The 13,202-nt window shown below is 37.4% G+C and overlaps 2 protein-coding genes across 2 annotated transcripts; both read right to left on the minus strand.

The window, feature by feature from the left end:
* Window positions 1-366: 366 nt before the first annotated feature.
* Window positions 367-2,506, minus strand: LOC126799175 (uncharacterized). The gene is made up of 5 exons (XM_050526309.1): window positions 2,231-2,506; window positions 1,911-2,043; window positions 1,409-1,629; window positions 1,105-1,278; window positions 367-715 (listed from the first exon to the last, which is right to left on the minus strand). Exons 1-5 carry the CDS (start codon window positions 2,396-2,398, stop codon window positions 629-631), a joined length of 783 nt encoding a protein of 260 aa, XP_050382266.1. The 5' UTR covers window positions 2,399-2,506; the 3' UTR covers window positions 367-628.
* A 5,528-nt stretch (window positions 2,507-8,034) lies between these two features.
* On the minus strand, window positions 8,035-10,002 carry LOC126797084 (uncharacterized). The gene is made up of 4 exons (XM_050523767.1): window positions 8,883-10,002; window positions 8,589-8,822; window positions 8,482-8,513; window positions 8,035-8,436 (listed from the first exon to the last, which is right to left on the minus strand). The coding sequence occupies exons 1-4, from the start codon at window positions 10,000-10,002 to the stop codon at window positions 8,035-8,037; spliced, it is 1,788 nt and encodes a 595-aa protein (XP_050379724.1).
* Between the last annotated feature and the right edge of the window lie 3,200 nt (window positions 10,003-13,202).

Consider the following 13,202-nt stretch of genomic DNA (forward strand, 5'->3'; position numbering starts at 1 on the left):
TTTAATCATTTACATTGTATTTACACGCTGTGGAGTTAAAACTCTTTGCATTTTCTCATTCGAGCTTAATACGATAGCTTACGACTGAGTAGGAAAGAACTGACATTCTCTATGTAAGCTAGCCTATAGAATGGCGGGACAAATCATTTTGAATGAAACTAAAAAACCAAAAGAAAACACCACATGAATATTTGATCTTGCATTGCACCCTGTTAAATGGATTTAGCCTTTTTACTCTACATTTTTTCTTCATGTCTCATTTTGTGTAGTCCCACACTACATTTTGTAGAGTCCCACATTACTCATTTTGTTCACTGTAAGCCTACAAGGATCAAATGAACGCAAACAGCATTCTAAGGTCACAACTGAGAGAAAAGTATATCCATCTTCATAAGCACCTTGTTCTCGTTTTACAAGCTAGACAAATGTAAATACAAATTCACCAATATTAAACCCAACAATAAAGTTAACCACTTCTTAATTGAATGACACATCCTGACTGACCTGAAGTGGAAACATCAAGACAGTAAGGCTGGCATACTTCAACAAAGACAATTGAACAGGGCTCACAACAGAACACACGTTGCTGACTCTATCAACGAAGCATGTTGAACTTAAATTTCTTAAATTAGAAAACATCAGGATGGAAACGCCCAGGGATGGAGTTGCCTTGTTGTGCCTGCTTCAGATGCATTGTCAAGGCATAGTTGTTGAGCTGTCACCAAACAAAAACAGACCAATTAGCATGCGGAAAAAGAAAAAAGATGGCTTAAACAATGAAAATTACATATTCAAGGGCACTAAAAAGTAAACATAAAAGTGTTGCAACAGGACTAAACAACATAAAGGACTAAACATAAAAGTTCACAGTCAATCTGAAAGGTGACCTCCATTGTTCATATGATATGATTATAATCCAGTAGCCTCATCTACCAAGTCCATCCCTCTAGCTGAAGTAAGATAATACATTTCTATTGGCTCATACTATCACAATTTCTCCTAAATCTACATAAACTATTCAAGAAAAATTGATGTTTTCAGATATTTACCATATGATTTAAACCAATGATAAATAAAATGTGAGCAGTAAGTACAGATTCTCACCTCAAGTGTCCTCAACTGCTCTTGATATTGAGTTACTAACTGCTTCAGATGCTGGAATTCTTGATTTCTGCCCTCATTCTCTTTGTGACGTTCATGCTGGATGGATACAGCACGCTTGAGAACAGCATTGTCTCTAATCAGTCCTTCAATTTGTTCTTTCAGTAGCATATTCTCCTGAAAATATAGTTTATACTTTTACCATGAGAAGCCATCCACTAACAATACGATGAATCATAGATAACCCAAAGTGGCATGTACATGAATGAGCTCACTTCCAAAAAGGAAAAAAAAAACTAAGACGCACCTTCTGAAAATTTTGGGCTGCCACAGCACCAGCACGTGAACTGATGGACTTCTCTAAAACCTCTAACACTTTTGCCGCACGTCCCCTAGCATCATCCACACTAGTGGCACTCATCATTTCCCTAACAAACAATTCAACCCATTCCGCACCATCTGCGGGAAGGTTAATTGGTGCTGATGTGTTCTCAGAAGAAGCTGCAGCCTCCTCATCAGATAATACCCCTGAAAAAATCAGCAAGAATTGAAGTACTTAAAAAGACACTAATCCTGATATTAAGTACCCTTTAAGCATATTCTCCACAATCAGAATATAAGATTATCATAATTGACATAACAACATTCCTATTGTTACAAGCATACATACTTCAATCAGATAATACAACATTCTTAGGTAATGACATACATCACCAATGAAGTCTTATCCAATCTAACAGATGAGAAGTAGTCCTGGATCTTACTAAGCAAATAAACCAACCATATCCACAAAAAAAGACGCATCATACTTTTCTGAACGGTCTCATTAGATTCTGCAACAGGGGCCGCATTCTCGTCCCCATATCCTATACGAAGCTCATTCAGCCTCTTGATAGCAGCATCAATATCATCACCACACTCTTCCAACACCCGCTCCAGAATCTGAAAAAAAAATCAAATTTTCCACACCAAGAATCATCAATTTGCTACAAAAAAGAATCTCAACTTTCATTAAAACAAGAACTGCTACAAAAACCAATCATTTCCCAAGAAATCAACCACAAATCAAAACATTCCGATCTCAACAAACACTAGGAATCGCGATCCACCTGATTGAGATTGGGGATACCTGAGGGTCCATGTGGGGGAAGACGGAGCGGAGCTGATCGAGGAGATAAGGAGAAGAGATACGAACGGGTGAGGTGGAAGAAGAGCAGCGGAGTCTCTTGGTTAACGGAGGCGACGGAGGAAGCTCTTCGAAGAAGGACCTCTTGCTTCCGCACACTGCCGCAGACATCCTGATTCCGAAGGCCACCAGATTCCAAATCCGATTGGTATAAATTAGGGTTAGGGATTTTTCAAGATTTGGGGGTTTCTGTTTCGAAGGGGGTTAGGTTTTGATTTGGTTTATGAGTTATGGGGAAAGAGAGAGAGAGGTCTGCTTTGGTTTTTATATGTATTTGAGTGGTGGTGGGGGACAGAGACGGTGGACTAGATTGGCACTGCACGCGCTCCGTGTGCGCGTCATATGAGGACTGCGACGATTTTTTTGAAAACAAATTTTTCGGGTTTGTTGCCGTTTTTATTAAGAAATTAGGGAAAAATCACCAAGACGTTAGGAATTTTTGAACGGATTATTATCCTTCCACATCATGAGACCTGTATGGCCCTAATTTTTTCCTCTGATATTTAAAGACAGCAGAAAAAGAAATTAATTTTGATTTTTCACGATAATACCTTATACATCTTTAGATTCATGCCTTCACAGTATGATTTTATTGACGTTGAGATGACTAGGTTTTAGCTTTTGTTGAAGTCCTAAAAAATGTTTCATGTTAACTTTCAACATTAGGGAAAATTATTGTTTAGAAGCAAATTCAATCTTAAATTATAAAAAGGTCAATGGAAAAAAAATCAAATTATAAGATTTTTTTTTGAAGGGGGAAGAAATTTATTGAAGATCAAAGATGGTTACAATCAAAATCAAGCACATCAAGAATGGCTCTTGGTGCATGATCTAGCCACGTAGTGGCATAAATGGAATCAAAACCTATTGCTGCAAGCCTATGTGCAACAGAGTTGCAACTCCTAGAGCAATGCTGAAGTGGAACTGAAGTTAAACGAGTCCATGTGTCCTGGATATCACTAATAATACCCCCATTGGCAAGCAAGTCATGGTTACTTGCTTTGGCCTCTGCTATTGCTTCAAGAGAATCATTTTCTATAAGAGCATGTTGAAGGTTTAAAGACCGGAGCATATCCATACCAGCCCGTATAGCTAGCAATTCACATTGCTTTGCCGAGGCAGTAAAGCCTATTGGCTTGGCAAAAGCAGCCACACATTTCCCTCTCACATCTCTTATTACTCCACCAATTCCTCCCCTTGTCTGACCAGGGAGAAAAGCTGCATCTACATTTAATTTGAAGATATGATCTCCTGTAGGTGCTTGCCATCTCTTAGGACCAGATGTAGGTACAACGCGATGAGCCTTGTTTGCTTTCTGATATTCCTCTAGCCAAGTAACAGCCCCCAACATAGTGTCATGAGCACTTTGAGACTTGTTTTGCCATAACAAATTATTTCGATGCTTCCATACACTCCACAATAAAACAAGCAGCTTAACGAAAGAATCATTCCTCAGTTGTTGAGCAGCCATAAGCAACCAATCTTTGAATAACATACCATCATGGTACGGAAGATGAAAACCAGCTAGGTCAAGCACTTGTTGAGCATACGGACAAGTGCAAAGAAGATGCAAGGTACTCTCAGTATGGTCATGACAAATAAGGCAATGCATCTGCCCTTGGTAGCCTTTAGAAACGAGCTTTTCCCGAGAAGCTAATAGAGTCTGAATGGCTCTCCAATTACAAATCTTCACCTTGCCATTGCATGCCACACCTTTTTCCAGAGAAGCTTATACGGATCCCCCTGAGATGTAGATGTGAGCACATGTGCGAGGACATGTTGTCTAGCAATCCAATCGGCAGACTTCACTGAGTAAAAACCCCTCTTTTCAGGAGCCCATATTAGTCTGTCTCTTGTAGCTTTACGGCTTAGAGAAATGCATAAAATTGTTGAAGCAACATGGGCGTCAAATGTGTCATGCACCAACTCTATATTCCATTGTTTAGAGACAGGATCAATGAGGTCTACTACCTTTTGCACTCGACTGTGCACTGGCCTTTGCAATTGATATCCCACATTAGTTGGAATCAATTTGTCAGACCAAACATCAATCTGCATACCATCTCCAACTTTCCATTGAACTCCTGCACGTAGAACATCTCTAGCAGAAAGAATACTACGCCAAGAGTAAGAGGGACTATCTCCCAGCTGAGCATCCCAGAAAGAAGAATACGGAAAATATCTTGCCTTGTAAACTTGAGCAACAAGGGAGTCAGGACGAGTGACAATACGCCACCCCTGCTTAGCTAACATGGCTAAATTATAAGCATATAGGTTCTTAAAACCCATACCTCCTTCATCTTTGGATAAGCATAGCCGCTCCCAACTACGCCAGTGGATATTTTTCTTTTCTTCAGTGTCTCCCCAAAAGAAAGATGCACATAATTGGTGAATGTCATCACAAATGGTCTTTGGCAAGAGATAACAGTTCATGGCATAAAGAGGCATTGTTTGTGCCAATGCCTTGATAAGAATTTCTTTCCCTGCACAACTTAAAATCTTTGCTTTCCATCCTAACAGTCTCTTAGACAGCTTTTCTTTAATATACTCAAAGATAGCTGTCTTGGATTTTCCTACATGAAGCGGGAGACCCAGATAGCGATCATGTTCTTCCTTGCACTCTACGGAAAGAACAGATGCAAGGGATTCCTGAAGATCCAAGTCCACATTCTTACTAAACACCACACTACTCTTATCAAAATTAATCTTTTGACCCGAAGCTTGTGCATATACATCCAAGATCTGCTTGTATTGCTCACATTCAAACCTGTTAGCCGTTCCAAAAATAAAACTGTCATCTACAAAGAACAGGTGGTGAAGAGTAGGTGCTTGCGGACTCATTTTTAAACTGAAAATACAAGATAGAACAATAACGAGTAATAGCAGCGGAATATGTAGAAGCATTTTACTTTTCTATTGAATAAACGATATTACAATGATTACACCTTAATCAATAATAATGTTATTCTCAAAAGTAAAAATACTTCTTACTTGATAATCACAATCAAGTATTGAAACAACCTCACTAAGACTGTTGCTTCAAGTGTTGATACAACCTCACTAAGATCGTTGTAGACATACGGATGATCAACCTCACTAAGAACGTTGATGTTGCCACTAAGGTCTTCAATGGAGTCACACAGATCTCCTAGCACTAAGCTCTCCTTTTTGTGAATTTTCTTCTCTTTGGTTTCACCTTCTTTCTCCTCTCTTTTTTTTTGTTCGTGTATCTCCTAGAGGCCACCCAACCTACTGCCAATATACATCATATATATAGCAGCCACATGTATTCCCTAACCCTAGGAATTAAACCTAACTTCCCTTTCTAATACATCTCACATAGAAAAGGAAAAAATCCATATGAATATGGAATACACCTTTTATTTTGAATCCTTTTCTATAACAATTCCCAAACACCATTTAACTAAATATGTATTCCCAAATATATATCAATCTACCCATAATCAAATCGGTGGAGACTTATTTGGTAAGAAAAACAAACCATAATCTTTTCCTAATCCAATTAGGAAACAACTTCAATTCTCCTTTTGCATATCAAATCTTCATGACTTGTCCTCCACACCTTTGGATCTTCATCAACTATATGGAGGCCAATATATGTACCTTCAATCTCCCCATTTGGCCTTCCATGCAACTTTCACCATCAAGTACCTACAAAACTACCATGAACAATGTAAGTACAATTTTTTTTTCGATAAACAAACTTTAAACATAAACACTAATGTCGTAGGGATTTGATTCTCCCCCTAAATTGATGAAGCCAAAGGAGGAGAAACTAATCTGAACATCATCCTCTTCTATCTCATGACGAGTGCTCCTTGCTCCACTCATGATAAAGGACTGCACACTTAACACACTATAAGGAGAACAAAAGAGATAGCAATATAAGCTTCAGGTTTTATTTCCTTGACTAAAAGATATACATACAAGAGAGTCCAAAAAGGGGTAGGAAATGTAACACATAAGGGAAGAAAACATGAAGATCTCAAGCTGTAAGGAACTGTGCAATGAATGAAAAAAAATAAAAAAAAAATATATATATATATATATATATATATATATTACCGAAAAGGAAATAAGGTGCACCATATGGTTCTCTCGAAATAAACATGACATATTGGATGATATCCTTCCATATAGATAAGCATGCATATGATGAATATGATGAGAATATTTCCCGGAGAATCCTTCTAACAAATAGCACTGCATGGTTACAAATAATCTAGAGAAAATATATAATGATAATCATAATTACCACAAACTCATGCATGCAGCCAATTAAAACTCACGCAAAAAGTATGACACACAATACATGATTTTTCAAATAGACCTGTGTATGCAAAACAAGGATAAGCTAGAACCCAACACCTATTACTACACTCGAATAGATCAAGAATTTTTGCACATGAAGAATTTGAAACTACACAATACTAATAAGCAGACAACTTTAAGGATAGAAACCACTTTAGGACCTTACATGCACTTAGCTCTCAACACTACTTGTAGGGGCAGGACAGAGACCACAATGACACAGTAACACAAACATGTCCAAGCATATCATACAACCATAGTAAGCGTTAATACAATGACCTGAACATTCTTGTTGAGCAAGACAATACACTTTATCAACCACACAAACAAGCATCCTCGAGTAATATCCATGATCATTAGCCAATAGTAAATGTGATGTGCATTTGAATATACTTCATAATGGGAATGAAATAGAGGAGTGATTAAATGCGCAAGCCAACTTAAACGACGCTCCCCCCTATCTCTCCATATAATCACCTTATAACAACATAATTCATATTTTTCTTATTTTGATAATATAAGCTCAGTACATTGCTGAGACATTTTTTTTGCCACTGTGGAGACCACGCCAGCCCATTCCAACAGGTATCGAGTAGTTAGTCAATCCCTGGAGAGGAGAGCTAGCCTGGCCTAAGAGTATCATATCCTCTGGGGAGACCAAACCAGTCCATTCCTCTAGGAGTCGAGTAGTTAGTCAACTCCTTGAGATGTAGAACTAGCCTGGCCTAAGACTGCATGCACAAATTCCTTACACATTTTTTTTTCATGCAGTCATAATCTATAACATGTATTCAACTACACCGGCTCCTGATTAGGTGACTCAACTCAGATATGTCCACCACTATGAAGTATGTGTACGTGAGAATCAAACATAAAGGCTAATGATCATAAATAATATCCGAGAACACTGGATGAGAGATCCAAAGTATCAATGTCAAGAGCCCTAAAGAACTAACAGGTAAAATGTAGTAACTCATCTATAGTAAGATAAGATCAAGGACAAGGAACAATTACCTTGACATAGGTACTCACAGAGGCTGTTATTTGTCAATATTGAGAGCAAATGCCAATGGCATTACGTAAGGTCAGAAAGTGTTCTATATCCAGTGGTTTGGTGAACAAATCTGCCCATTGATAATTGGTAGAAACAAATTCTAATGATAGAATATTCTTATCAACAAGTTCGCGAATGAAATGATAACGTATATCAATGTGTTTAGTCCTAGTATGTTGAACATGATTTTTGAAAATATTAATAGCACTTGTATTATCACATAATACAACAAACTTTCCTTACGGAATACCATAATCCTTAAGCATATTTTTCAACCAAAGCATTTGTGTACAACAACTACATGGATCAACATATTCAACTTCTGTTATAGACAATGAGTGCAGATTTGTTTCTAACTATGTCATGCAACTAAATTCTTACCAACGAATACACAACCACCACTAGTACTTTTCCGATCTTGTAGATTACCTCTCCAATCAGCATCAGAATAACCTATAATTTCAACATTAGTTCCTTTAACTTTCTCTTTAATAAAACTTACTAGAGCTTTGTTAATTTCCACATTTTCAGTGTCGAAACTTTCTGTGTTTTCTCCTTTGTGTGACGCAATTTCCATTGTCATTCCTCTGGTCCGAACGCCTTCTCCAATGACATCTCTAGTTGAATGATCTTTTTGAACCTGTTTAAAAACTGTACAAAATTTTGTTGCAGGTTGTAAACTTTTATCAACTTCTCTTGATCCTCCCTGTGACTGCACATTTGTATTATTAGTTCTTGGTAACCCATCATCAGATAATTCAGACTAATCCACATAATGATCAGCAGTTACATTTATAGAGTCAATTACAGTTCTAGTTTCTTTATCATCAGATTCATAATCTATATCAATACAACATAGATTACAATAAGCTTCTATGTGACTTTGGTCTTCTTTTTTCCTCCAGACTTTCTTACCTGGATATCTCTGAGTCTTTTTCACATCATGCTTAGTTTCTTTATAAGATTTAGATAAACCAACAAAGTGAGAAATATCACGTAAAAACTGACCATGTTGTTCCAACTTACTTCGAATATCTTTAATATCTTTCTCATATATGTCATTCGACTTGATCACTTTTGAATTGAAAGAAGTCTGAATATTCTCAGTTTTTTCATGTTCTCCAATATATGTGTCACTTGCCTTTGAACCTGTTTGTTCCCGAACAAAGTTAGTAGAGAAATTAAAATTTCTATTTGAGCTAGACTTACCAGTATATCCAAGTCCGGTTCTATCATTGTAGCTCTTCCCTGAACTCAAAATGTCAGATAACGATTTCGAACTATTTTGAAATTTTCCAACCTTGTTATCTGTTCCATCAAGCAAATTCTGCAACTTGCTAAGTTTAGAGTTTAATAAATCAATTAGATTGTCTTTTTCGATTACCTCATCCTGGAGCATTTGAATCTTTGCTAGAAGCCATTTTCTTTCAAGCACATGATCACCATTGTCACTTTTCTTTCTTAGGTTCAGTTTCTCCACTTCCCATTCCATTTTTTCACCTTCCAGCTTCTCCACTTGTTGCTTTAATAGAATATTCTTTTCTGAAATTTTCTCAGCAGCCTTGATAACTTTTGCTTGATATTCAAACATCTCATTATCCTCATAGCTGTTTTCTCCATCTTCTTCTTGATCCTCTTCATGCTCAGTTTTTGAACCTGCATAATCTAAAGAGAAAGAAGACACAAGAGCAAAAATTTTGTCCCTTTTTAGGTAACTATCATCATCATCACTCCAAGAGGACTTGTAAGCCTTATTACCTGAATCAAATTTCTTATTTCCACAGTTAGTAGCAACGTGGCCAATGCCACCACAAGTATAACACTTCTTATTATTATTACTACTATTTCCATACTCATACTTCTTTTGTGAGTAATTATCTTTACGTTTCTCAAAACGCCTATTATTTCTATTAAAATTCCTCCTAGAATTCTGATTATTTTGTTCATTTGAATTTGACTTTCTCTGACTCAAAAATTTCTCAAATTCCAAAATCAACTGTTCATTATTTTCAGCTTCCTCATAGCTTGATTTAGGATTTTTTGTAACACTTAAAGCAATATTTTTAGAATTCATACCTTTCGGTCTTTCATCCTCTTCAAGCTCCATCTCCCAAGCCTTCAGGTTTCCAATCAACAAGTCCACAGAATATGTGTTGAGATTATATTGTTCTTGAATTGTTGTCTTTTTCATCCTGTAAGACTTTGGAAGAGACCGTAATATTTTTCTTACAATATCAGATTCTTGTAACGGTCTTCCAAGGCTTTCACATAAACTAGAGAGATCAGTAAAACGACTATAAAAATCATCAATAGTTTCATCATCTCTCATTTTTAAAGCATCGATTTCAGAATAATATTGTTGTAATCTTTGTTCTTTTACAATATCATTACCTTCATTTAAAACACAAAGTTTATCACAAACCTGTTTGGCTGTAACGCAATTCTGAACTATTTTCCTTTCATTGACGCATATAGAGCATTAAGAGCCTTGTGATTTCCTTCACTAGCCTTAATCTCTTTTTCAGTCCACTCATCTTCATCTTTTAATTCACCAGTGGATGTCCCCTCAGTACCTTTTGAATTAACATCTTTCATTTGAGGTTTCCATCCACGTTCAACGCTTCTCCATGCATGAAAATCAATACCATATATAAAGGATCTCATTTGAAGCTTCCATTGAGCGAAATCCATACTGTAGAGCATGAGTGGTTGATTCAATCCTTGACGTTCCATCTTTAATCCCACAGATCTCACTAAGTACGTCTAGTGACATGCTTTGGTACCAATTGAAAATACAAGATAGAACAATAACAAGTAATAGCAGCGGAATATGTAGAAGAATTTTACTTTTCTATTGAATAAACGATATTACAATGATTACACCTTAATCAATAATAATGTTATTCTCAAAAGTAAAAATACTTCTTACTTGATAATCACAATCAAGTATTGAAACAACCTCACTAAGACTGTTGCTTCAAGTGTTGATACAACCTCACTAAAATCGTTGTAGACATACGGATGATCAACCTAGCACGTTGATGTTGATGTTGCCACTAAGGTCTTCAATGGAGTCACACAGATCTCCTAGCACTAAGCTCTCATTTTTGTGAATTTTCTTCTCTTTGGTTTCACCTTCTTTCTCCTCTCTTTTTTCTTGTTCGTGTATCTCCTAGAGGCCACCCAACCTACTGCCTATATACATCATATATATAGCAGCCACATGTATTCCCTAACCCTAAGAATTAAACCTAACTTCCCTTCCTAATACATCTCACATAGAAAAGGAAAAAAATCCATATGAATATGGAATACACCTTTTATTTTGAATCATTTTCTATAACAATTCCCAAACATCATTTAACTAAATATATATTCCCAAATATATATCAATCTACCCATAATCAAATCGGTGGAGACTTATTTGGTAGGAAAAACAAACCATAATCTTTTCCTAGTCCAATTAGGAAACAACTTCAATTCTCCTTTTGCATATCAAATCTTCATGACTTGTCCTCCACATTTTTGGATCTTCATCAACTATATGGAGACCAATATATGTACCTTCATAAACCTTATACTGTTCCATTCTGAACTGCCTGACTGTAAGCGTAGAATGACCCTCGGCACATAAAATAAAGATGTATGGAGAGAGAGGATCTCCATGTCGGATACCTCTGGAAGGCACTATAGGATCAGTTGGGTTACCTTGAATCAGAATGGAATAAGAAACCGTGGAGATACATCGCATAACCATTTGAATCCAGGCCTCCGTGAAACCCAACTTCTGAAAGATAGCATAGATATATGGCCATTCAAGTCCATCATAAGCTTCACTAATGTCAAGCTTGAGAGAGAAGAAACCTGTTGTTGTTGACTTAAGCTTATACATAAAGTGAGCAACTTCTGTAGCCACCAGTGTATTATCAGAGGTCAATCGTCCAGGGACATACGCACTTTGCAGAGGAGAGATAACATAAGATAAACAACCTTCAATTTGCTTTCACTTTAGAGCTAATGCGACAAATAACATTACACAAGGCAAGTGGACGAAAGTGGGAAGTATGCTTAGGATCTTTTATTTTGGGAATGAGACCATAAGAAAGTATGATTTTCCGCCTCCCATGTCTTGCCATATTGAAGAAAATCCCTCACTGCGCGACACACATCAAGCTTAATAATATCCCAATATTTTGGAAGAAGAAAGGTGACATGCCATCCGGTCCTGGATTCTTAGAAGGATGCATTTGAAATAGGGCCGTTCTAATCTCTTCGTCAGTGTAGAGCTTCATCAGATCCTCATTCATGTCTTGAGAAACTTTACTCGGGGTAGCAGCAATAACTTGCTCAATGGCATCACAATTTCTACTTTCAGAGGAAAACACTGAAGTGAAATACTTCATAGCTAATTCCTTAATATCTGCTGGCTCCGTGCACCACTCATCTTGCTCATTCATGAGCCCCTTGATAGTATTTCGACTTCTACGATTACTAGCTTTTCGATGAAAGGCAGAGTTACGATCACCCTCCTTCAACCATAACACTCGAGAGCGTTGTCTCCAGTATTTCTCCTCCTGAGTTAACCACTGACTAAGCTTAACATGCAAATCACGCTGAATTCCGTACTCCTCCGTAGAGTAAGGAAGTTTCATAATGTCACTGAGTTTCCTCTGAATCTCCTTTATCTCAATACTTGGCCGTTTGAAAACACTTTCATTCCACGCAGTGAGTTTGGCACTTGTACCCTGGATTTTTCGAGCAAGCTGAACCATACCATTGCCATCATGCAGCTTATCCCATTCTTGCTTGATGATTTCACCACACTCAGGGTTCTCATGCCATATCTCCTCAAAACGAAAAAGTTTTTCCTTACGATGTCCTACTCTTGTCTCTGGACTGACCTCAATACACAAAGGGCAATGGTCTGATTCAGAGGGGTCAAGCATAATCACTCTACTAAAAGGGAAACACATATGCCACAGTGCAGATTGAAAACTGCGATCAAGTCGTTCCTTCGTAAACTTATTACTCCACGTAAATATGCTGCCCACAAAACCCATATCAATGAGTCCTGCGTCAGTCATGGTTGTAAGAAAGTCATGCACAGGCCCTGGAGCACGCCGAGATCCCCCAGACTTATCTGCATTTGACAAAATCTCATTAAAGTCACCTGCCATAAGCCATGGGAGCGTACAATCCTCCTCAGCAAGGGCACGAATTAAATTCCATGTTCTAACTCTGTCCCCTCTATTAGCATAACCATAGATCCCTGTAAATCTCCAAATATCATGTTCTCCTGGGATACAAATTTCTACGTCAATGTGATGTGCTGAAATTGAACGTGGGTGAACATGAGTCTCACTATTCCAAAGCAACCAGTCCCTGAGAATTTTCCAAAGCAGAAATATGAAAATAATAATAATAAAAAGGACGTATTGGTTCACGTAAGAATGCGCGTAGAATACCAAAGAATCAGACAAGGAAAGAGGGGGTAGATCTCGTTGACTTATATTTATGAGATGATAAAAT

Source organism: Argentina anserina, chromosome 6 (assembly GCF_933775445.1).
Source record: "Argentina anserina chromosome 6, drPotAnse1.1, whole genome shotgun sequence".
In the NCBI taxonomy this organism is placed as follows: domain Eukaryota; kingdom Viridiplantae; phylum Streptophyta; class Magnoliopsida; order Rosales; family Rosaceae; genus Argentina; species Argentina anserina.

Coding starts and splice junctions, on each gene's coding strand:
- LOC126797084 (XM_050523767.1), bottom strand. CDS start 10,002: ATGAGAGATGATGAAACTATTGATGATTTTTATAGTCGTTTTACTGAT. Junction 8,823..8,882: donor AACCGGACTTGGATATACTG/GTAAGTCTAGCT, acceptor GGGAACAAACAG/GTTCAAAGGCAAGTGACACA. Junction 8,514..8,588: donor AAAGACTCAGAGATATCCAG/GTAAGAAAGTCT, acceptor GTATTGATATAG/ATTATGAATCTGATGATAAA.
- LOC126799175 (XM_050526309.1), bottom strand. CDS start 2,398: ATGTCTGCGGCAGTGTGCGGAAGCAAGAGGTCCTTCTTCGAAGAGCTT. Junction 1,630..1,910: donor TAATGAGACCGTTCAGAAAA/GTATGATGCGTC, acceptor TGATTTTTTCAG/GGGTATTATCTGATGAGGAG. Junction 716..1,104: donor AGCAGTTGAGGACACTTGAG/GTGAGAATCTGT, acceptor GTTTGGTGACAG/CTCAACAACTATGCCTTGAC.